At 49.8% G+C, this 25,002-nt stretch overlaps 2 protein-coding genes across 6 annotated transcripts in view; both read left to right on the top strand.

Annotated features, from left to right (window-relative positions):
- The window catches only part of eya2 (EYA transcriptional coactivator and phosphatase 2), a 36,535-nt gene extending 28,542 nt beyond the window's left edge, over positions 1-7,993 (top strand). For both annotated transcript variants that reach the window (XM_069179407.1, XM_069179406.1), the window contains exons 11-16: positions 2,018-2,076; positions 4,208-4,368; positions 4,565-4,679; positions 5,021-5,142; positions 5,316-5,416; positions 5,582-7,993. In XM_069179407.1, the coding sequence (XP_069035508.1) occupies positions 2,018-2,076; positions 4,208-4,368; positions 4,565-4,679; positions 5,021-5,142; positions 5,316-5,416; positions 5,582-5,662 (639 nt within the window). In that variant the 3' untranslated portion in view covers positions 5,663-7,993. The remainder of the gene's footprint in view (positions 1-2,017; positions 2,077-4,207; positions 4,369-4,564; positions 4,680-5,020; positions 5,143-5,315; positions 5,417-5,581) is intronic.
- Positions 7,994-12,413: 4,420 nt separating this feature from the next.
- stx16 (syntaxin 16) lies at positions 12,414-24,685 on the top strand. Of its 4 annotated transcripts, none has more exons than XM_015365104.2 (9): positions 12,414-12,880; positions 16,511-16,522; positions 16,845-16,952; positions 17,374-17,514; positions 18,161-18,323; positions 19,266-19,357; positions 19,887-20,030; positions 20,475-20,555; positions 20,850-24,685. In XM_015365104.2, exons 1-9 carry the CDS (start codon positions 12,800-12,802, stop codon positions 20,952-20,954), a joined length of 927 nt encoding a protein of 308 aa, XP_015220590.1. In that variant the 5' UTR covers positions 12,414-12,799; the 3' UTR covers positions 20,955-24,685. The 4 variants fall into 4 exon arrangements, with proteins under 4 accessions (XP_015220590.1, XP_006639704.1, XP_015220591.1 ...); XM_006639641.3 differs by having other exon boundaries at positions 12,414-12,928; XM_015365105.2 differs by lacking the exon at positions 16,511-16,522.
- Positions 24,686-25,002: the final 317 nt, after the last annotated feature.

Genomic DNA, 25,002 nt, shown 5'->3' with positions numbered 1-25,002 from the left:
TCAACTATAAATGAAAAACAACCCATTGTTTTGTGTTGTTGATTTCCATGTCCAGTGATAAATACATCTGAATACTGCCAGAAATTTTGGTATCCTAGATAGCCATGAAATATGATCTTTTGTGTTTGTGCCCATACTCACCCAGACTCTACTGCAGAGGTACACAACGACACTACAGGTCCTGGAGGATTCTGGTTTTCTTTCCACCTGAGCCCTTAATTACCTAATTGAACTCCTCATCTGCTTAGTTAGGCAAGCTTAAGCCTTTCCTTGTTCTTAAGAAGCTAGAGGTGTAAGGAGACTTACAACACCTGCTGGACAGAGCCCTTGAGGACCAGAGTTGGACAGTTCTGCTCTGCTTGATTCTGTGGTTCCTGTTATTTAAACCCATCCCCAGTCTTGTGGTCAGGGTCTCTCTTAGTTCTCTGTGGTCTGACCTCCTTCTCTGATGTCCAAGAAGGAGCTTTCGGAAAGCTCTGTGCGTGTGCTTTGAAGTCCCAGCTGAGAAGGAAGAGCAGAGGGCTTTGGACTGAGAAGCCCTTTTCTTTCACATTCCACTTTCTTGTACTTACAAAGAAAGGGATTAAAACTCACCCCAGGCCTCAGCAGGAAAACCCACTCCGAGGTTGTTAATTAGAGGTGTGTGTCTGTTTCTGCAGACGCGATTAGTCCCATTGAAGAACTCTTTCCAGGGAAGGAGGCCAAAGCAATTATTTGCAGACAAGTTTTTAATGAAGCCTTTTGTCTCTGTAATTGCTGTTGCTTATCATTGCGGTGGCCTATTGCTGCACATGTGTTTACGGTAAGACATTATAATTTATAAAAGCTTCTATTCAGCCTGTCAGCGTAGCCAGGGTGTTGCCAGAGGCAAAATAACTCATGGGAGGATTAGGAGGCGTTCCAAGCTGGGAAGAGTTCAGAGTTTAAAACACCATAAACCAAGTTTTGGAAAACTGAACCCCTTTTAAAAGCAAATGTATTATGCACTGTCTAGAGTCTTGCGATTTCATCCAAAACCTGCAAAGGAAGCATGAAGACGCTTGGTGCAGGGATTTAAAATCTACTGTCTTTTTAAAAGAGAAGTTCTCTTGCTCGTTCCAGATGCGTACAAGTACAGATCTCCCTTTTGCCTCCCTGCAGGAGGATCTGAAGGACGAGAACGGTTTTTCAGGAGGCAGGGTCTTCAAGAGGCCGGCTGTCCGGGCCGGACACCGGACAGCATGGGTCAGGGCGCAGCAGTGCGGTCCGGGCAGGCCGGCAGGCTGAGAGACGTGACAGTAGATGAGGTCGCGTCTTGCTCCGTTTCTGGCTGACAGTAGCGGAAGATGTCATTTTGCTACAGCAGCGCGAAAGGCTCCCGAGTGGGGGAGCGGAGGGGAAGGGGGAATGAGAAAAGCAGGCCTGAGCACAGAGTGTCGGGGCAGAGGCACTCCGGGGCCCCTCCACACAGGGGATTCTGGGAGTTCAGGGCCCGTCCACACACGGAGGGAGCAGGGGGTGGCCCAGGCCCTAGCCAAGGGATTCTGGGAGCTGAGGGGCAGCTTTTTTTTTTATGGAGAGGCCATGCAGCCTGAGCTCTTCCAGGGTGGCCTGTGCCGATCTCCGGCCTGTCGCCCTAGCGTAGCGCGAGAGGGAAGGGTGCTGGTTCAGTGCAAACCTGGTGATCGCAGGCAGTGCGTGCATTGCTTTCTGAGTGCACGCTGCTCTCGCTGTCTGGCTCGGGGAGCCTGTGGCAGGTGCCCTAGTGTCTCGGCGGTTTTGCAGAGTCTCATTGTGGGTTTTACCGGGGGCGAGGTGGCGTCGGGTTCAGAAGGTGAGCTGCCACCTTCCTCGTGTCGCAGGGTGACAAAGGCGCCAGAATGTCTTTCGTCTTGTCGGGCCGCCTCTCGCCCACTCTCTCTCTCTCTCTCTCTCCCCCTCCAGCTCTCCACAGCGAAAACCTGTTCCTGCACAGCGCCTTGGAGGAGTGAAAATGGATCCCCGTTACTAATATTTCCTGTTTCCTTTAATTTCCTAGGAATGTGACCAAGTTCATATTGACGACGTGGCCTCGGATGACAATGGGCAGGACTTGAGGTACAGATTTTCCTGAAAGCTGATCCGTGCTGCGCTGTCCTGGGGGTGGGGTTTGTTGGGTGGTGGGGGAGGTCGCTTTGCTGGCAATTACAGCCCCCACAGCTCCTGCTTTACTCTGGCTTTACTCCTTTCCCTGCTGCTTCATTTTCCTCCTTGCTTTGTGCCTTTTTTTCTTTTCTGGTCTCCTTTCTCCTCCCACCAGCTCACGTCAGCTGGTGGTCTCTCAGGGCGCACAGGACGAGCGTGACAACAGTTACACTCGAGAGGAGGCCACTGGGCTCCTCTAGCCCCTTTGGCAGTTAGTAGATCATGGATCCCTGGTCTGATCCACGATCTTGAAAGAAGCCACGGTAACGGTTTCAATGACATGGCTGGGCTGCTTGTTCCACGCTCCCGCCACCCATAGTGTAAAGAAGTGCCTCCTGTTATCAGTATTGGACATGCTTGCGCGTAGGTTCCGCCCGTGTCCTCTGGTTCATCTTTCACTGTCAGCCGAGTGATTTAATCGAGCGACATGTCCAGTTTAATACGTGAAACCCCCCAAGGCACCTGTCACCTGCAGTTGTGAGACAGGGTGGCATGGGCGCCTGCATCAAATTCAGGTCTAGTTACCTTTCGTGCCCATGTACTCCGGTCTTTGGTGTTTAAATCTGCTTTTACCCTGGTCTCCCCCAGACGCCCCCTCGCCACACCTGCTCCGGGCCTGGTTTTACAACCCTCCTCCACCAAATGTTGCGCTACCGTGAAGCCGGCAGAGGTGCAGGGTAATTAATAAACCATCTGTCAGACAGATAGCATCGCGCTGGCTGGCCTCTTTGTTGCCCTGGGGATGGTCTCCCACTCCCTGCAAAGTGGCCTTAAATTGCCTGTCCAGGCTCATCTGCTCAGGGGCTCGGAGAACCCTGCAGCCAGAGAGGCTCTGTCCTGACTCCTGACCCGTCAGCCACACAGGATCCTGCTGTAGTCCAATTAGCTCCCCCAGACTGAGTGGATCTGTCCGGCTTTCAGCGGAGCATCTGTGGCAGAGCTCTCAGCTTGAACAAGTGACGGCACTTTCATGAGGCGCTAAAAGCTTACAGACAAAGAGAGGGCCACTGAGGGTTTGGTTGCTTGCGGCCAAGTGTTCCACCGGTCTCAACTATCCATTTATTGAGAAGCCAGGGTGTGGGCTGTGTAGTTTGTTCCAGACCCCCACAACCCTTTGTGTAAAGAAGCCCTCCCCGCTCCCCAGTTGTAAATGCACTTTCCCATTGCTTAAACTCCTGTCCTGCGGGTGAGTTTTCACCGGCGAAAGCTGTTTTGTAGTTCACAGCAGCATTTTTCTCCTATTGCTACTGTTACTCTGAGTTACCATATTCATGAGCATAAATGGCATCGGAATTACAATTATTGAAAGCAGGGGAGTAAGGGGAGCATGTTCCAAGACATTTGAAATCAATATTTGCAAACCTCCCCAGAGACTTTTTTTTTGGACTGAGGAATGCATGTTTTGTCTGGGCTGGAGTGTGTGAAATCTGAGTGGCACGAGAGTGTGTGTGTGTGTGTAGTGGGGCAATGCTGCCTGTGGCTCATTTTTCACAGCCTGGGGGAGATCAGGACCTCTGGTGGGGGGAGTGGGACCGTCTGGGGGGGTGGTCTCCGCTCTGCTGTGGCCTCAGCACTGTTGCTGAGACGCATCACTGCTTTCACACGGAGTTCAGGGGTAAAATACCCATATGCCACTGCTTATAGGAGCTGTTAGGCAGACACATCACACCTTGTTTCTGGGACGCAACCCTGCTGAGTAACCATGTGAGAGGGTAAGAAGATACTGCGATTGTTCTCCGAGTTCAGGGAGTTCTGCCGCAAATCACTAAGGCGAGGCATCAAGCAGTCATGTCTTTGCGGTCACACCTGTCAATTTTTTTTTTTAATTATTTGCACGTTCAGTTTTTTAACTATTTTTTTTTCAGTCTGGTGCACGGAATGAGTCACTGACCGCCGTAAACTTGGAACTGAAGGGCTTTTTGTTGTTGTGTTTGTAAGAAACAGCAAAAAAGCGCCTTGCCCTCAAAATGCCCCCTAGCTTGCCTGCCTGGAAGAGCTGTGAGAGCGCAGTGTGAAGGAACCGATCTCTCCCCCTGTCTTCCAGCACGTACAACTTTGCAGCCGATGGCTTCCAGAGCCCAGCAGGGGGCGCCACGCTCTGCTTGGGGTCGGGGGTTCACGGCGGGGTCGACTGGATGAGGAAGCTGGCGTTCCGGTACCGCCGAGTCAAGGAAGTCTACAACACCTACAAGAACAACGTAGGAGGCAAGTCCAGGGAGGAAAGCAGGAGCAAACCCATACGGAGAATAAAAACAAAAGCAGAGGAAGCGGACTGCCTTCTCTGTCCTGAGCTGTGGGCTGGGGAGCTGCCTGACGCACAGTTCACACCTTCCATGTTGACAGGCATCCCATTGGTCGGCTGGTGCTGTCAGTCAAGGGTCTGTTGTCTTGTGATTGGCAGGGTTGCTGGGCAGCCCCAAACGGGAGGAGTGGCTTCAGCTGCGGAGGGAGATGGAGGTGCTGACCGACCTGTGGCTGACCCACGCGCTGAAGGCCCTGGCCCTCATCAACTCCAGGTGAACGAGGAGCGCCAGAGCGCCTGTTTACTGCTGTGCAGCTTGCACTTTTCAGTACTGTCCAGCAGGGGGTGTTATGGAGTTCTACAGTACGATTCTGGGTAGCAAGGCTGTTCCTTGCAAGACGCACATATACACCTCCTGTTTCAGTGGTGAAATGTAGCGGTAGTGCTGTATTTGAATGTTGCTGCATAATGGCTCCACAGCCCTGTTTAGACAGCCCTGCTTTCGAGCACTTCGAGACAGCCGGAGCCAATTAATACTCACATTCCCATGATTCATAGCGCCATCACCCTGAAAGGAGCTCCTTGTAAGATCCGAATTCTGATTGCGTCCTCTAGGCCGAACTGTGTGAATGTGCTGGTGACCACGACCCAGCTGATCCCAGCGATATCCAAGGTCCTGCTGTACGGGCTGGGCACAGCCTTCCCCATAGAGAACATCTACAGTGCTACCAAGACAGGTGAGGCTCGGGGGGTGGGGGGTCAGAGGGCAGATGGGGGTCAGCTCAAGAAGTCCCCCCCTGGGCACCAGACAGGAGTGATCATTTAAAGACAGCTGTGCTGGACCCCCGCTGGGTCTGGGTTTTCAGTCAAGGATGGGTGTGTTACCGCCACGCTCCGTCTGTGTCCCCAGGGAAGGACAGCTGTTTCGAGCGAGTGGCCCAGAGGTTTGGCCGCAGAGCGGTGTACGTCGTCGTGGGGGACGGCGTGGAGGAGGAGACAGCTGCAAAGAAGGTAGAGTCCACCCCTTGCAGGACGGCCCCACTGTGCCTCAGCTGTGAAAAATAAGAAAGTGAATTTGTCCCTCAGTTGCAGTTTATGGCTGAGCTGTAGGATGTATTACTTCAATGTTACCCGTGTGGCCAGTGATAATCCCCGGTCTCTGCCTTTCTCTCCCAGAGAAATATGCCCTTTTGGAGGGTATCCTGCAGAGCTGACCTGGAGGCTCTGAGCCACGCACTGGAGCTCGACTACCTCTAGGGGGCAGTGGCTCCTGTGAATCCTCCTTCACTCGTGCTCTGGAGCTCTGGAGATCCCTGGCCCTCAGTTTCAAGAACAGCACGGACCACTCCCTCTACCAGCAGCACATCCGCTTAAAACAATATGAAATGTTGCGAGTCTTCATTACAGATCCTGTCAAATGAGTGAGGTAGAAGAGAGGGTGTTAATTCTTAACTTGGCAGGAGGTTTTTCTCATCTTTGATTACGGCAAAGTCGCACTTCGACAAGAACCAAAGGCGAGAGAGAACTGTGTCGTTGGGGATCCGTATCGGAGAGGGAACTTTGTTTCAATGTTTGTTTAACACGGGAGGGTTGGAAGGAGAAAATCCCGCAGGTCTGAGCGTTGTGACCGATGTCATCATTGATGCGAACATCTGGGTCGCAGGTTCGAAACCCCTCCCCCCTGCCGTGTGCCGACGGACAGCTTCACAGGATTGGTAGCTTCAGGAAGCTTGCTCTGGTGGGCAGTGGACACCTGTAGTCGGATTGTCTCGACCCTTTATCGCGCAGTGGTCTGTGGGCGAGTCCACATGCAGCCATCGAAATGAACGATGCCTCAGCTTGGAAACGACCCGGATAGACTGCACAATCGCTTCCTGATTCCTTCTATAGAGATCTTTGTTGTTGTTTTTTTAAATCGTGCACAATAAATCTGGAAAAATGAATTGGAGTAAAGAGAAGGTGTCTTGCCAGTCTCAGTTTTCCAGGATGTCCTCTTCTGTGGACAGACTTTAAATAGAGAAAAAGGACACTGACAGGGACACAAACGTGCCTCTCAGCAAGAATTAGCCATATGGACACGCTCTGTGGTTCAGATATTTGGGAACTGGGAAAATTGTTGAATCAGTTTGAAACCTGTTGATTAATTTATACTCAAAAAAGGGACGTGACATACTGATCAATTGCACAATTATTTCATGGCCTTCTTTTTCCACAGCAGCACAGGAATCACTGCTAATTTATTTTTGGAGGTGGGGGGTTGCTTTTTCTGCTGGATGTTTGTGTTTTTTTTCTGCTTTTCAAATGGCTGTACTTGGAAATCCACTGTTCATTCAAAGGCATCTCTCTGAATGAAAGAAAAGAAGAATTGTGGTGGTGTGTATGGGTCAGGGTTCAGGTCAGTGAAGCACCTGAAATACTGGAGGTTTTCAGTTTAATGCTAATAGAGGCCTTTTCCCTTAACTAAAGTACTGATGCCCATAGATCTATGCAAGATATATTATATGATATCAAAATGGTCAGGGCATCTTCCCTGAAATCAAGAAACGCTTAAGGTGAGATTTAACTTCAGTATATTTTATTTTTTCATCTTAATTTAAGATGGAAAAATTAAGATGAATACTGAATTTAAGGTGTTTTATTCAGACTGCCCCTTTACAGGGTGAGAAGCTCTTGCAATGGGTTTTAATTGAAAGATAGTTGCAAGTGGCGTCCGAGCAGGGGATCGTGACCCCCCAGCAAAACGCATCACCTCCTCGCTCGCGTGGAGACAGGGAGACACCCGGTCCACACGCGTCCTCCAGGGCTCGCTGTTAATTCTAGACTGGCCAGGACTCAAGTCGTGTATCTTGACAGCAAGCCGCAGTGGAGGAGGTGGAAAACACTGACCGTAGTGTCCCCAGTGCCCTGCAAGGCTCTTTCACTGTAGGGGTGGAGCAGCCCCTTGTAGCTCGAACCCAGGCCGGGACAGCCTGTCTCTATTCCTAGACCCTGCTAGAAAATCCGTCTCCCAGCAGTCTTCCTGCAGAGCACAGGATGCAGAATGAAAAAGAGCACCCCTGGGCGTCAGCCGGTTCAATGGCCACTGCAATACAGCGTCAATGTCCTTCTTGTTGTAGCATCCTTACATTTATACTACATTGATCCTAAAGGGCACAAGACCTTTAAACCTCCAAATGTTATGGGGCAACAGTGGCTTTCTCAATTTAAAAAGGCCTTATTGCTAAACCAAGTGCTCCTTCTCCTAGCCCTGAGTCATTCATGGAAACTGTCTGCCAGTGACTGGCATTCTGCTTTTTTTCAATAAGAAAAGTAAGGGCTGTAGAGTCACTGAGAAGGGAATCGTAATGGTCCGTCTCAGTGAGGGCTTATTTGTGTATATTTTGTTGTATTTTCTTTCTTCTGTTTTGTGTTTAAGGATTTTTTATACATATTCTGTACATATATAAATCTCTAATAAACTGGTATGGGGTGTTCCTGGACTTTGCATGTGTCTGTTACACTGTGCCTTCCTCTGCCTTAGCCATGATCTGTATATACTTTTGTTTTGTGATTGTGACACTCATAGAATAAAACGATTAATTTAACAAACCTGCTCTGCGCTGACATCTCATTCTTGAATCCACTTCAGCTTTGATAGACGGACTGATCCTTTTTTTTAGCTCCTTTGAGATTTGTTCTTGCAGTATGACCTCATAAATCAAAGTTACTTGATCCTTTTTCTGAAATGTTGCACTACAGACCGTGAACAATATAATATATATATCTCTCAATATGTGTATCTATTCATGCATGCATGAATATATATATATTAGAAATATAAAATGAAAAAAGTTTAATTTAAAGAATATCTACATGGATTTTAAAACATGGCTGCTAAACTGGTTTATTACCTCCCTCACACATGCCTGGCAGTCTAGGATTCTGTACTCATCTCTGGCGCCCTCTGCAGGCCAGCATGCTCTCCTCCTGGGCCTGGATGACGGCAGCAGCCCAGGCTCTTGGGCACAGTGCTCGGGAAAACAAGGATCACTCCCAAGGGGAGCCGGCAGGAGCCTCCCTCAACACCAGCTCGCATGCCGCACGCCCCCGCCCCCCCAGACCGCGCTGGGCACGCTGCCCTCCCCACCAGCACCAGCACCAGAGTGAAGCCGCACCGCTCGTCGACAGCTGGGCGGAGAGAGCCCTGGTGAGGCGGTCCAGAAACAGCAAGACCCAGAAGCGCCCGACCCAAATTAAAACCACGGATCCAGGCGAGGGTGGAATTCCGCAGCATCCACCAGGCCCTTACAGTACGGAGGGAAGGGACGAGGTCGGGGGGGGGGGGAGATCTGGAAGAGAACGGGGTCCCCGAGAGGCTGACGGGCTGAGATGTCTGAAAGGCGGAGATGCCCCGCCACTGCATTCAGAGAGCGCTTTTGGTTCCGGCCAAAAGAAAACACGTGCTGCTCCGTTCTTTTCGTTAGCGCTCTTAACGCAGGTGGGCGCAGGAAATGTTCCTTTCGAAAGGCCTTGTGAAACCATGTGCTTCACTCTAAGGCGCGGGGTATAGGCATACACCTATAGGGGGTGGAGCACAGGTGCTCACGGATGAGGGGTGGAGGTAAATAAACCTTTTCTTATTCCTTTGCAGCCTGCGCATGGTGACGCGGCTCCCCACATGAACTACTTCAGGTGACAGATTAGTAGGGTATCAGTCACGATGTTTGATGCCCATCTGCGTTCATAAACAAATTACAGCACATAAATACCAAAAGACAGGTTATTGCACTGTATACCTGCCTTCTAAAAGTGATCTCTTACGATGTGCCTATTCTGAATAATTTCCCTTCCCTGGAGCGTCAGGGATTTTTAATTTTGTAGGTCCCTTTATTTAATTTAATGGTATATTTTTCTATCGACGAACTTCTATTTTTTATCGCATGTTTCTGTATTATACCCTTTATCTGTAGTGCACTGTCTAGGACATTACTAGACCACATCCTACACAAAGAATCGCGATTATTATTCATCGCGATTTTTGCCTTTCTGTGCCTTGGAAATGAAATCGTGAAATTCCTTCGCCGAGTCGAGCACCGCGTCACCGTGACCTGGAGGGGCGTGCGGGCAGGGACCGGGGCGCGCCACGGGGTCTCGCCGTCTGCTCTCCAGTCCCTGGGGTCAGGGGGTCAGCTCCGCCAGCCCAGGGGCCATTAATCTGTCTGGGACCCCTCTGAAGTCGGGGCGACAGCGCCGAGCGTTTGATCAGCTGCTGCAGTGAGCGGGGAGGGGAACAGACAGCACTGCGATTGACCGAGTGCTCTGTCACGTTACACTAATAATACCAGCGCTAACGGCGGCTTTACTGCAACTGCTCTGCTCCTGCAATTATCAGCACTTTTTCCCGTCCCCTTACTTTAACTTCTGGAATTGTTATTACTCCTGAAGAGCGCTACTCCTCTTGACATGGTTCTACTGCAATTCAGGCTCTTTCTTTTCTTCCTGTTACTATTACAAAAGAATAACATTTTTTGTTTGAAATCCCTCACCCCCCAAAAAACAAATAACTCTACCTGTTAGCGCCATTAGACTGCAACTGCTTGACAGCAGGATCTGCGCCTGTGGCTGGAAGGTTGCCGGTTCAACTCCCGCGGCCGGCAGAGGAATCCTACTCCGTCGGGCCCCTGAGCAAGGCCCTTCACCCCAACTGCTCCAGGGGTGCTGTACAATGGCTGACCCTGCGCTCTGACCCCCAGCTTCTCTCTCCCTGTCCGTGTGTCTCATGGAGGGCAAGCTGGGGTATGCGAAAAAGACAAAATTCCTAATGCAAGAAATTGTATATGGCTAACAAAGTGATCTTATTTATTTCATTTTCCTGCCTGGGGTGTTATCACCTCACTGAAGTGCGGAGGTAGTTGTTGTTCTTGATTGCTCTATAGCCTGGAAGGGAGACGCGAGCGCTTCCCAGATGAAGCGTGCTCTGGAGGCGACAGGCCTGCCGGATGTGCTGTGGCGCAGCGGGCGGGTGCGCGCACTGGTGTCGGGCTGGGATCAGATCCCTGTGAAGGGTGCTCCTCTCGGGAACCCGCGCACGGGCATGTACGAAGGGTTGCGAACGACAGATCGCCGGGACCGATCGCTTTTCTCTCCATCGCGCATTTCTTCCGAGATCCCAGAGGATCGGTGGCAGAAACACGTCTGGGCGGTTTGTTTCAGACACGCGCAACGCTTTTGTGTAGAGACTTGTACTTGTGTCTTTAGATCCTTCACCTGTCGGAAAATTATCCTGCATCTGCTGTCACTCCGCTGCATCCAGGATTTCAGGTGCTTCTGTAGAACTCCTCAGATATGTCTCCATTCAGCAATAAAGATATTTAATCCCATGACATCCCTTGCAGCCGAGACCCGTTTTAACCACAACGCTCACACAGTATTGAACAGAATCCCCCCCCCCCACGATGTTTGCTTCATTCATCACACTGTCCAGATCACGGCGTTGAAAAGACCCACGAAGAACCGCGCTAAATCAATTCTGCAATTTGCATTCCTCCGCGCATCACTTTCCAGTTTTATGCGATTCCTTCATAGATCCACAAACACGCATCAATTTATTTCAAGCCAACGCTGCAACTGACTTTAAAAAAAAGGCATTCAAAAACAAAAGAACTTGTTTGTTCAATAGGTGTATCTAAAGGTTAATTGTGTGATTAGTACTAGAAAGTATAAACACTGTCCCAAAGATTTACACAGGTGCCGGTAAACATCAGCATTGTGTGCGAAGGGTTTAATTCCTGAAGAACTGGGCGATCATCGGTGATTGCACATTTCTTCCTTCATCGTTATGTTTGAAAGGCAGAGACGGCGTTAGCCGGGCGCGTTGTTCAATACATTTTAGAAAAGTAGATCTTCTCCGCCCTCTAGCGTCCGACATGTGTAATGTAGGAATAACGGACATCCACGCCACTAGATGGCGCTCTGTCGGTTGATTGCTGTCTCCAGTACTTGGAAACTTTTTGGAGAGCTGCTTTATGAGCCTCGACACAGCTTCTGTTGTTGTTCCAAGGACGCATTCAAAATTCAATATGGTTTCTCTTTCACCTGTAGCGTTCAGCTTTATTTATTTATTTTTTTGCTATTGATAGTGTAACGTGACATTTTCTCACATAGATAATCGAACATTTTTATGATTTAGTTAATCTAGGAATACATAATTTAATCCTTCCAGGGGGTGCTGTTTAAAATGGGGTTTTGTCCACAGCCACTCCAGGTGTTTTTCCTGGAGCAGCTCACGTGTGAAGGACCTTACTCACGGGTACAACAGCCATCTCTCAGCGTGGATTCGAACCCACAGCCTCCCTGGTACGAATCCTGAACCCTAAAGACTGCTTCTGATGTAAGCCCAGATACTCATTTTACATGCCAAACTGTTTTGCTAGCAGCCTGTTTACCCTGCAACTTCCAGCTGGCAGCCCACTGAAGCTCAGCAGGTGTGAACCTGGTCAGTACCTGGATGGGAGACCTCCTGGGGAAACTGCTGGAAGAGGTGTTAGTGGGGCCAGCAGGGGGCGCTCACCCTGCAGTGTGTGTGGGTCCTGATGCCCCAGAACAGTGATGGGGACACTATACTGTAAGAAACTTTCCTTCAGATGAGATATAAAACCGAGGTTCTGACTGTCTGTGGTCATTAAAAATCCCAGGTTGTCCTGTCCAAATCTTCCATCGGCACCAGCCAGGAGGGGCTGCACACTGGTGGTGGTAGTGGGATTCCCCATTGCCTGTAAAGCGCTTTGAGTGGAGTGTCCAGAAAAGCGCTATATAAGTGTGAGGATGCATTGCTCTGCAGTGCACTGCTTTCATGCTACGGACAGGACAGGTCACACACACCCTGCTGGGTGACCCTGCGCTTGTGTCTACTACAGTTACTATACGGTATGGCCCTCAGTGTGGCGGAAACAGACGAAACCTCCTCCGAGAATTACCGAGGCGAAGAAAAAATCGGTTGTGGCACATAAACCTGGACTGTGCCGTGCCTGTTTCCTGCGGAAGCCCGCAGCGGAGGAGACGGGGACAGAGACAGGAAGTGGAGTGGTTTGCGCACTAGTGGTGTTGACGTTTCGTCCTGCGTGTGTTAGAGTTAGCGCCCGCGATGCTCTCCGACTAGACCGCAGCATTTCATATCCTCGCTGCTTGGCTCGGCCTCCCCCGTATTGAGCTGGGGAGGGGAGGGGGGAATCATGGCAGTCTAGAGACGGCCTCCCAGTTGTCCTCGGCGAGGCTGGAGGGGGCTGTTCTCCTGTCCGTGTCGGCTTTCCGGCAAGCCCGTCTCGGGGTTAGCTCCTACAGTATCTGAGCCAGCCTCCTGCTCCGCGGCTGCCTGTGCTTTTCGGCTCGCAGGTTTTAATTACTGTGCGCGGAGCCATGGCAACCAGGCGTCTGACTGATGCCTTTTTGCTAATGCGGAACAATGCCATCCAAAACCGACAAATATTGGCTGAGCAAGTGAGTACTTTCGACCCCCGTCATTTGAACACGCGTAGCAATGCTGCGGTGAGTCTCCTCATCCTGACCGTTTGACATTTGAGTTTGTTTTTGTTTCCCCCGTGTGTGGCGGCTTCTTTATTTTGACATTTTATTTCCTACGTGTCGTGGGGGATGCATGTGAAAGAACGGGCATGAGGGCGCGGATCTTGTTGCGTGTTAAGTGTGTGTTGGCTTTTTACGCCTCGGCCCCTGCGGCTGGTAACCATTGCTAACGTAAGCGCCGTACAGTACGTTGCACGTTTGCAAGTGTGTGTGTGTGTTGGGGCCTCCTTCAGGCTGGCGATTAACACCCGTCTCTCGTCTGCATGTTTTCACCCCGAAACCGGGGGTTCTGTCTAGTGACGCTCGGCAGCCTCTGTAGCGTAGCCGTTTTGCAAAAGGCTGCAGTCCACCGTGAAGCTGAACCCCTGGACAGACTATACGGCACTATACTGTCCCCTGGCCTCCAGGTTTGTGGTGTCCCTCGCTAAACGAGGCCGTAATGCAGACCTGCCCCGGCGCTCCCTTCAACCTGTCGACGTGTAGGCCCGTCGTGGCCCCGGCGAATGAAGTCCGGCGCCTTTTTGGGGTATCCTGAATATAGGGAAAGTCGTGCTACTTCCTCAGTCCCGTCTCCTTGGAGACGTTTAGTGCCGTGAAGCGGGGAAGTGCAGATCCCGGGAGATCACAAGTTTCCTGACGGAAGAGCAGGTGTTAGTGTAGCTCTTAAACAGCTGTCGGTAATAAAATGGCATGTGTGGTTCAGCACATGACTGGATCAAAACTGCTACTCAGAGAAGGCGGTAATGTGTAAGGTGTTTGGGTTTATACACTTCGGCTTTGCAGTCAAAAGTCTGAAGTTGACAGGAGATGAACCTACGTACACTGTACCCTGTGCAGTCCTGCGATGCTTCTTGTGATGTTGCCTGGGTTGTTGGTTTCCTTGCCTGTGCTGCATGTTGCCTGGACTGGTGTTGTGTTTCTTGCACAGCGTGCTACACAGTGAGCTCTGTGCATGCCTGGCTTGGCCTGCACTGTGCCCTTGATTGCTGGCGTGATACGATGCCCCTTTGTGCTTGTATTGTGGTGGTCTGCTCTGCCAGCAGCTCCCTGCTGCTGGATGGCACACAGTGTCTGTCTCCCATTGCTTTGCCTCTCTACTCCGACAGTTTTGTGCTCCCCGACAGTGAGAGAGACTGATGAAAGACTTGTTTATCGTCTTGTGCTCTGATGCTGTTGCCTCCCGTATCCGTGCGCGGAGTACAGATTCTGTCCTCTGTCCATTCTCCTTCCCTCCCCGTTCTGGGCCTGTGATATTGGTTTGGTCTCCTCGCATGGGGCACAGCCTCTCCTGCAGTGCTGTTTTGTCTACAAAGCAGGTCCCCAAACAAGAAAATATCGGCAGCTCTTTTAATTTCTTTAATTTGCTGTCGCGGGTCTCAATGTTCACAGAGCTGTGGTCCAGATCGCGTGCTGTGGGCTTAAGGGACCTGCCTGTGCTCGTTCTCGGCCATCTGTCTGAACCAACAGGCATTTGAAATGCCGTGTCTCCTGCTCCATAATGGAATTCATAAGGATGCATGCTGAGCAGCTCCTCCATTCGCCTTCCCCTCCTGCAACTCTTCGCAGAGCGGGGTCAAGGTCTTTGGTCGGGCAGTTTCACCAGCTGACTTCGCCACAGTGTGCTTTATTGTGAAAGTCGACTGCGCATTCCCACAATGTGCTGAGGAGCTCAGAGCACCAATTGGGGTGGGGAGGGAGAGCTAAGTAACTTAGTGAGCCTTCTCGAATGGCAAGGTCAGCTTTTCTAAATTAGAGCCAAAAACATGCTGAGCAGAGGATGACTATAAAATGTGACCACTCTCCGTAGTTCCCGTTTTGATGTCAGCTGCATAAATGGGTCCTGCGGTATTGTAGCATGGCAGTGAGTCAGACTGACAGGCCGTTCTCGCTGTTGCTCCGAGGGAGGCTGCTTGTGTCTGTTCTGTGGCGTCCAGGCCTCTCATCAGTAATGAGGTGGGAGGCCACAGGCAGACCCTATCTGTGCAGTCTGCTTTCTCATCATGCCTGAATTTAATACAAAGGCACAGGCCGACACATGCTTGCCCTCCTGTTATTTCCATTCTGACCTGCTTTCCTAAAGCCGAGCTCTTAATGGCTCCTTCCTGAGATTAATTGAGTTTCCTTTCTCATGGACATTTTTCCCACTTCTGTACAGCACGTACAGCGATGAAGATGAAATTGTTGTTGACCTCTTTGAAAGACTGGTAGCAGGAATATTCATGTAATGGGGTAGACTCAACCAGAAAGACAGTGATTGTTTTGAAGGGGGACGTCAGTTTTATTGTCGTTGTGAGGGAGGCTGATTCTCTTGTCGATCTTGGCCTTATTTCTGGATTATTTGCCGATAAAGGCCGGACAGAGGCAGCATCTGGTTTTTGGAGTTTGATTGACATGCTTTGAAAACCCTCTGTCATTGAAACAGGCTCCACCAATATAAGCAGAATAAACAGAGTGATGTTTGACCTAAAGCAGTGATCCTCAAACTCTGGTCCTGGAGTGCCTTCACGTTTCTAGTCTGACTCCTACAACCTGAATCAGCCTGAATTCTTGGCTTGACTGGACCCGTTGAACAGGTTCTCCCAGCTGTTTAGGGCCTGGTGCTGAAAGAGACCTAGAAAACATGAAACTCAGAATCGCCTGAGTTGCACTCATTCACTGAGCAGTCAAGAGAGTTAATGAATGTTTCTGCTGGGTAGCATTGGTAGATGCCTTCCAGATAGGATTTGTTTAATACTGTCCTTTACTGTCTACTTTGTTAATCCATGTAGTTCACAAAAAAAACCCTCGCTCTAGTTTAAGTCTGCTGCGTACTTTTCACAATCCCCTTCACCCTTTTCCTGATTCACTGGGTACTGGAGGTCAGGAGACCTGGGAGAGAGAAAGACTTTCCACTGGAGGCTGCCGAACAAATTAAGTCATTAATTATTAACTTCTCCCCTCTACCCCATCCCCTGGTGCCTGCCTGTCTACGTCACTTTTGCTCTCTCTCTCTCTTTCTCTGCATGTCTGTGCCCACTGAGCTTTGGTACAGGGCTGTCTGAGACAGTGCTGTGATGTCTGGAGACCACGCCTGTACCCCAAGCCAAATTGCAAAAAAAAAAAACAAGTTCCAAAATGCTGATTCTGTGCTACCAGAAGAAGTCCACCCCTAAAGGCGTTTTCTTGTCCCATTTACGGTCCTGCAAAAGAATGGCTGGCAAAACCAGCTTTGCAGTGACTTGTTCTCTGTCCACGCATGTGCACGCTGACCCAGACAGCTCTTCCCTGCCCACGTGCGCTGTGTGTTAGAGAGGGAGGAGAGGGTGGGCGCAGAGCTTCGGAGGGGCGCTGTCGAAGGAGGGCTGGATTCCTCAGCCGCCCGCTTCGTGCTCTGCTGATGAGGATGGCGGCTTCGCGCTGGGGGTGTGGGGGATGCTGGGATGTGCACGCCGCGCGTCGCGATGGTGACAGATCGATGCAGCGCAGCCCGCTCTCACTCTGCTGTCCTTCTTGCCTCTTGCTCTTCTCATTGGATGGGGCTCTGCTGGGATCTGCCAATCACCTCAGGAGCTGGATGAGGTACTGTCCAATCACCCTTTTCTCCTCCTTTGGTTCCACACTCGGCGTCTTCAGGAAAGTTTTTTTTGTTCCATCTTGTAAACCCGTAAATGAAGGAACCCGTGATAAGCTGGCATCCCTTTCACAATGTGCTCCATGTGCCCATATGTACAAGACACACACAGAAAAGACCCGATTGATTTTGTGTTTTGCAGCCCTTTACAGGAATAAGTGGTGGTGCTGGTAATGGGCGGATGGCAGGTTATTGAGATACGCCACTTGAAGCACACTTCCTTCTCCCTGTCTCCCGCTGAGCTCCGCTCTCTCCCTGTTTGTGTCCCAGCTCGCCGATGACCGAATGGCGCTGGTGTCGGGCATCAGTCTGGACCCAGAGGCCGCCATTGGGGTCACCAAGAGGTTGCCCCCCAAGTGGGTGGATGGAGTGGATGAGGTGAGAACGACTTGGGGGGAAAAAAACCCACAAGAACTCGGGGGGCTTCTTCAGGATCGAATCAGACTCTTCGGCTGGGCGTGCCCAAAATCTGGTCCTAATTTTTCTTTTGTTTAGCAACGCTAATTAGTTTTTAACTAAAACAACTTGTGCAATTGTTTGCAATAGCCACCTTTCCCAGGCCTTTCAAGCCTGTCAAGCCTGTAGCACACCTTGGTGAAATTTTCACATGTGAACACTTTCAATGGCGTAAAGAAAAAATTAAAAATATTTTTTTGCTATTGGAACAAAAAGTTTTGCAAACCACAGCTGTATAAGAACGTGCTTTTCTGGTGACTCATGCCGCAGTGAACAGTGAAGGTACCCCTGCCATCTCCTGACATGTTGCTTTACCCATACTGGGCGTTGCTGGTACCCACAGATCCAGTATGACATCACTCGCATCCGGCAGAAGATGAAGGAGCTGGCCAGCCTGCACGACAAGCACATGAACCGGCCCACGCTGGATGACAGCTGCGAGGAGGAGCACGCCATTGAAATCACCACGCAGGAGATCACGCAGGTGAGCATCGCCGTGCAGTATGTAGACAGGCAAGCAGAGGATCACTTCGGCTGAGATCTTGGGGAGATCACTCGGGCGTCAGGCTTCATTAAACAGGAATGGTTGGTAATTGTACATACAGTTTACTTTTCATACTATGATCAAAATATGTACTTTAAATAACAGTGAGCAGGCCCATTACTATACACCTTTCTAATTTGCTCAAACTCTAATGGCCTTGAAACTGAATTACCAGGAATCGGTGGCTTTCTGATACTGGAAGGGTGGATACTACGATTTTTTTGTAGACTCTGCTGCCGCTGTTGTTTTCTTGCGCTCCGTGCTGGGCTGAGCGTGTCTGTGGCATCTCTAGGAGTGAAGAATTGGGAGCAGAGGTCCCAGCACTCCTTTCCTCTGTAGGAGGGGTGCCGGCGTTGCTGGGACGGTAACCCTGTGATGGACCAGTGTCCTGTCCAGGAAGGGGAGGTCGTGGACTCTTAGCCTGTTCAGCTCTCAAACCAGCATGAACTCTGGCCTGAAGAGCCCTCCACCCTGTGGGCCCTATTGTCCCCGCAGACTGCGCAGGGGAGGCAGGGCGATGGAGCCTGCAGCTGGGTAAACCCTCATGGTCTTCCCTTCCCTTGGCTGCTCCCCTCTTGCCCCGCAGATGTTCCACAGGTGCCAGCGTGCGGTGGCAGCTCTGCAGCGGCGGCGCGGGCACTGCACGGAGCAGGAGGAGCGGCTGCTGAAGAACGTCGTCTCCTCGCTGGCGCAGAGCCTGCAGGACCTCTCCACCGGCTTCCGCCACACGCAGTCCAGCTACCTCAAACGTGAGTGACGCGGTCCCCTGGGCCCGGTCCAGCCTGGTCTCGCTCTTCCATTCGTCAGCACTATATTCTGTTTCTCTGTCACCAGTGGTTTCTGTGGTTCAGCTTGCAAAACCGTGGGTCCTGCACTTGCCTTATTATTATAATAATAATAATATTGATAATTGTAATTGCACATACATAGTGCTTTTCTGGACATTCCACTCAAAGCGCTTTACATCCCACTGATAGCACTAATGTGTAGCCCCCACCTGGATGATGGGATGGCAGCCAGATGGCATCAGTACGCTCCTCACACACCAGCTATTAGCTTTCACCAGAGTGATGAAACCAGTTCATAGATGGGGATTATTAGGAGAACATGATGGGAAAGGCCAGAGGGGAAATTGAACCAAGATACTGGGGTTAAAACCCTTACTCTTTTTGAGAAACATCCTGAGATTTTTAATGACTACAGATTTTTAATGACGCTTTTTTTCTATAATATAGTCTCTGCCTCTGTATACCCTCTCGCACATTCTCACAGACAGCCCTTGTATCTGCCATCCCTGTTCCTATGCAGAGATCAGCAAAAATAAATGGGAGTGATGAACAAAATTCATTATTTCTTCTTCGTGCGGCAATTACTGCTGCTGTCTCAAAGTTCCTTTGGTCCGGGGTGCAATTTCAGGCAGCGGTGTCTTCTGTATGTTTCCTGCATCTTTTCCTGTTTGCACGGGGTTTCAGCAGATGCTCCATGTTTCCTCCCACATCCCAAAATACTGCGAGCTTGCTTAATTGTCGTCACTAGGAGATCAAAGTCTCTGTCCTGCGATGCGCTGGTGTCCCGTCCTGGGGGAAGTCCCCTCCGGCACCTCGTACTTCGGGGAAAAGGCTTGGGTTTATCGTGACCCTTGCCAGGAGTAAGCCCAGAAACTGTGCTGAGTGAGTTTGTGGTGTCTCCAGGAATGAAGAACCGGGAGGAGAGGTCCAAGCACTTCTTCGACACGTCGGGTCCGCTTGTGGAAGATGACGACGACAACACGCTGTATGACCGGGTGAGCCTTCAGTGACGTTTGAATCTTGCCTGGAGACGTCCTTTATGTGTAATGTGCTTGGGAAAGGTTTGCCGCCCTGTCTCGCTGACTGCACAGTGATACCCGTGCGGGTGGAGTCAACAGAATTTGTGCACCAGAGGGCATGCAGGCACAACGCCTTTAGCACACCTGGAAAAGTGAAGCCCTCTGGGACCCACCATCATATATGGGATTGTGCTTCTCATCTTCCCGTTCTTGAATGTGAACCAGATACTTGCCCTGCGATTTAAGGTTTGCATGATTCAGTCGTCTTAAGCAGGCCTCATAACTTTATAAGCACCTCAAAGTTATGCAGTCTGGCCTGTAATAACCAGACAGTCGCGTTGTGTGGCTATGCACATAAAACACTATTTGATCTGGCTCCTTCTCCTCAGAGAGCTTCTCCTTCTCCTCCTCTGTAACCCCCAGTCTTACCCGGCTGTGAGCCCATGTGGCTGTCCACTGTCCTCCCTCTCCCCGCTCTCACTCTGTCTCCTGTCCCTCTTCCCAGGGCTTCACGGATGACCAGCTGGCCCTGGTCGAACAGAACACCATCCTGGTGGAGGAGAGGGAGAGGGAGATCCGGCAGATCATCCAGTCGATCTCCGACCTCAACGAGATCTTCCGGGATCTGGCTGGGATGGTGGTGGAGCAGGTCAGCTCCCTTGAAGGCCCTGTCAGAACCCTGGGACAGAACTGAAACAATCTTAACTGTTGTGTTTAGAGGTTTTGCCTATTTGAAGTTAATCCAGAGTGTGTCTATGATTCTAGGCAACATCATATGAGTACGTAGCTTCGGTTAATATTAACGCTGCAGACTTTGTTCACCTAGATAAAAGTGTTAGATTATTGAATAGTTTATTGTGCATAAGGCCATAAGGCCATGAGCCAGGCTATTTGACTTGCTTGTTGGATTACAAGTCGTTTTACAATCCAAGGTTCTCATTCAGCTGTTTCTTAAAGGTCTGTCACGCCTTAAAACTTTCACTTTCTACTTTAAACAAACCCGTGCCTGTGTTAGTCTGTGTTAGTGAAATGTCACAAGGCCATGCTGTAGGGCCAGGTGCAGACTCTGGTGCTGAATCTCCTCTCTCTGCAGGGTACGGTGCTGGACAGGATCGACTTCAACGTGGAACAAGCGTGTGTCAAAACAGACGAGGGATTAAAACAACTCCAGAAGGTAAAGTCATGAAAATGGAAGGAGGCGAAAACTGATTTAGTGGGTTGGCAAATAAATATCTGGGACACTGGGTTTCCAAGTCATTGAAATGATTTCCAAATCCTGATCCATTCCACAGAAGCTCTTGGGTAAAAATAAATTCCTTAATTAATTTAATGGCTAATTAATCAATAAAGAGCTGTTTGGGGCAACAAAACATTGCAGTGAACTGTCTTAATTTTTAAGCAACGGGGATTCAAAAGTTGTTGTTTTTTACCCAAATAAGATCCCTTTTGTTGTTTCCTCTCTTTCCAGGCCGAGCAGTACCAAAAGAAGAACCGCAAGATGCTCGTCATTTTAATCCTCTTCGTCCTTGTCGTTGTCCTTATCCTCGTTCTGATTGGGGTCAAGTTCACGTAATCTGGCCGTGTGGTTTATGTGTGTGTGTACGTGTGTGTGCGTGCGAGACGACGGCCCAGCCCTCACTCCCCCCTTGTGGAATGTATGTACACCCAGACTAAGATTCTGTTGGCACACCATCGATGCTGTAGTCCCAGGAATGTGTCCTGCATGCTCCCAGTTAGAGAGGGGATCTTTCCAGTACGTACTGTATATACACACATTGCCCCTTCGCTTTCTCTGCTTTCTCTGGCGACTGCTTGACTGCTGTAGAGCAGGCAGAACCATTGCTGCCCCCTGTCTGTGACTCCTAGCTACTGCAGCTCTGCCATGTGCGTTGCTTGAACCATGAAGTGGAACGAAGTTTCATCAACCTCCTCACTAGGGTGGAGAGATGCACAGGTTCCGGTGGCTAACACTACAATCTAGAAACAATACAAACAGACCTTGTTCTGAAAGAAAACAAAGCAAATTCTCAAATGGAATCTGTGAATCCTTAGTGGCAACGCTGGCTCTGTGGCAGACAGGGGAGGTGGCCTGTGGCCGTAGTCCTGGAGTTGTCTCAGCTGGTTTTATAGGGGGCTTCCAGTATTCAGTGAGTAGAGACGGCACATAAATCTGCACCAAGCAAGCGAATAATTAACCATGTTATTCAGAGCAGAGCCAGAGATGAAAAATAGAGGATCCTTTCCTTCTCAGCGTGCGGGTTGCCTGCTTGACCCATCTCCATGCTGCGTCGAGGACGTGGGATGCCAGTGGACACTCTAGGCAGCACAGGGAGAGGAGACAAAGTGGGAGAAAAAACGCCCTGCCTTTCCTGCCTGGATCTGGCCCAGGGCCGGGGGCGATTTCTTTATCTTTTTTTGAATCCTGATTGCTGTTCCATTTCTCAAGTCTTTCTTTTTATTTCTACGCTCTGCTCCAAATATGAGCCCCAGCTGGGTTGGTGGTACTGGTTCCGCCCAGGCCTTGGAAAGTCGTCCACCCCTGACTGGGTTTCTCCCTCTGTGGGTGATCGGCTTGGGTATGGGCCTCTCGGAGTGGGTAAATGTGTCGCGGTTTTTGTCTCGGACGTTGCTTGTCTTGTGGGGGGATGTGTTGGATCTGTTAATGGCGGGCACTTGGTGCTTTCTCTTGCTTTTCGTTTTGATGTTTGTTTGGTTGTTTCTGGTTTCTTTGCCGTCGTGTCCAGTTGCCCTGCCTTGCTTTCTCCTGCCACTGGCGGTGCTGTGGCGTGACACGTGCCCGCGCCCTTCTAATGCTTTCTGCTACATCCGTTGTTTCTCAGTTTGTCCGTCTTGTTTTTCAGCTGTAAACTCCTGGTGCAACATTTGAATTAACCTGTTGACTTGTTCAGATGACTTTCAAAAGGGGGATGTTTTTTAGATTTTCAAAAAGGGTTAGATTTCAGCACTAACCCTTACCAAATGGTTTCCAGAAGTCTCTTAAACGAATAAGTATTTTGTTTCAGTGATTATGTGCCTAGAATGCTGGGCACATCGTTGGGCTGTATAATTCAGCGTGCATAATTAACTGGTCACCAATTGAACTGTTTATACAGCTCTAGGGGTTTATTAAACAGAGTACACCTGGGGCACATGAAGTTCTGTTTTCTGTTTCTTGGCTCCAGTTTCCTGAGGATGCTACTGTACTGGAATTTAGGGTTTAAGAATGGAAAATATCTAATTGATAAAACTGAAGTCAAGGGACCGATTAGCAAACTAGGTTTGAGAAGAGATGGGATTCAGGAACCTTTTGTTATTTTGCACAGTTGTTTCCCATGGGTTGACCCTCTTGCTGGTAGTAAATGAATTTGTCTGCCTTGTAAAACACGCCTTCAGCTTGCTTGGCCTTGTCATGCCTGGCTCTGCCTCCCCTGCACTTTTGTTTTTAACCTGCTCAATGCCATTGGTCCTTTCTGTCCAGTGCCCCTCCCACTTCAACATCTCCATAGCAACCGCAGCTCTTGCACAGAGATTCTGAGAGCAAGTGGATTCTGCTTGGCAAGTCTGCCTGCTCTTCTACAGATAATATAATCTATTTATTTGAGGTTTAAAAAGTAAAGAAAATGATGTAAATGGAGACTTTTTGTTTTTGATGTCTGTGATCAAGTGAAAACCGACGTGTAAACAAGCACAGGGCCTAATGTTGAGAGAGATTTTTATTTTAATCTGTATTTAAGCATTGTTCTTTCTTAAAAGAGAAACACTACTTACAGTTAAAGAACGTGGAGTAAAATCACCCCTGATGTACTTAACTACATTTTTCATTTAGGCTCTAAAGTACAGTGTTCTAGAGACACTTATTTGTACGGTTGCTGTGTGACAGGTGCGTTTTCCAAACATATTGTGGCTTATATCAAAGTTATCTTCTGATCTGTTTTTCCCTCCAGTTTCTCAAACGTGTTTTTCTGTATCAAAGAACTTGGCAACTGAGGATGTTTAAACTGTGGTTAAAATGATAAGATTCCATTTGACAGATCAGAGTTCCCAGCTTCAGCCCATTCTCTTCCCTTGTGAACAGTGCAGTGCAGTTGATTGCATCTTTGACCTTGGTGTTGTCTCATTCGGCTCAAGCAAGCTCTTTGTGTCCCTGTGTTGCTGTTTGTCAGCGGAGTTCTTGTACTCTGGAGGTTTGTGAATGTGACCAGATGCACTTTTTTGATATAGACGTAAAAAGATGGCTAAGTAGGTTGTTAAGGCTCTCGAGACGATGCATTGTCCGAGATCCATGTCTTCTGACGAGGGTACGGTTCAGTCCTTTTTATTATTTTTTTTTTTAAATTAAAGTAGAAAACGAGGGACCTGCTCCTGAGTGGCTCGTACTGTAGGCACCAGGTCGGAGTGCAGGGAGAACCCCATGGCCCAGATGTTGCAGGTTCGAGCCAGGGCGTCACCAGCTAGAGTTTCCCCAAGCAGTGGCTGGCAGCTGGGAGAGCGCTGGCGGGGCAGGGTGGGGGTTAGTAGGGCCCGGCGCCCTGGTCGGCCTGCGACAGCCGTGACCCGCTGGGCGACAGCGACCCCGCAGGGAGATCCGGAGATCGGTGTTCTCCCCGTCTCACCCCCGGCCCGGGAACCAGCGATGTCTGAGCTTTGGGGTTCGCCCCACACTTGGAGCGATTGCCTGTAGGGGGTCGTGCCACTCCGGACCACCTGGGAGAGGGCCCAGGGAGGCCAGGGCTGGGCACCTCCCTCGGCTTATTGTTCCAGTGAACGAGGTCAGACTGCTTTCCAGATGCAAGCCACGGGGACGGTTTTTAAGGTCTGGGCCAATTCAGCCTAGCCTGTGCTCTGTAATTCCACGTGTGCATGTTGAAAACGGTTCTACCCACCCCGACAAATAATGTATTGTGGCGCAGGGCTTGGGGCTGTCTCCCGTTTCTGCAGAGGTGTGGCCAACCCTGAGCCGAGAAAAGCTTTAATCATGAGTTCCAGCCTTTTGGCTGCACGCTGCCCCCCTCACGCGGGACGTTGTCACCAAAGTCACTGACATTTCCGTGAACAATACATGCTGATGTGCAGACTGTTTTTACTTCTATATACAAAATGTAAATAAATTTTAAAACCTGCTGAAATTAAAAAAAAAATCGACCTGTCCTTTCTTTACCTTCGTCTAACACACCGCCTCTGAACGCAGTCTTGGGTCGGACCAGAGAAGGGCTTGGGCGCTCTGATTTGGATCTGGGAAGGGTAACAATTGTAGTCCGTTGCCCCAGTCCAGTTGCTGTGCCTGGTGTCGCTGTGCAGCAGCAAACAGAAAACAGAAGTTTTTTTTTTTTAAACGGCGTGTTCATTTTGTTTTGTTTCCGCTGTGAAGCAACACAAGATCTCGTCTGCCTCGTCAAAACTGCAAAGTTGTCGTCGTGCGTTCTGTAGGAAGGCTGGGTGTTGAGCTCATTTCATTCCCCTGAAAACTACTGTATTCATTTCTTTCGCGAAGTGATTTTTTTGTGTGACGAGGTATATAATGCAGTTTGAAAATCTTTTGGTTGTCCTTGTGTCTGGGCAAGTGAGAGGAGTTACAGAAGTCGGGAAACAGAACATCGTGCAAAATAGTTGGTGCATATTAT

The sequence above is a fragment of the Lepisosteus oculatus genome, chromosome 16 (assembly GCF_040954835.1).
Source record: "Lepisosteus oculatus isolate fLepOcu1 chromosome 16, fLepOcu1.hap2, whole genome shotgun sequence".
Taxonomy (NCBI): Eukaryota; Metazoa; Chordata; class Actinopteri; order Semionotiformes; family Lepisosteidae; genus Lepisosteus; species Lepisosteus oculatus.
The sequence above is the reverse complement of the archived record's forward strand: the minus strand, read 5'-3'. Positions and strand labels throughout refer to the sequence as shown.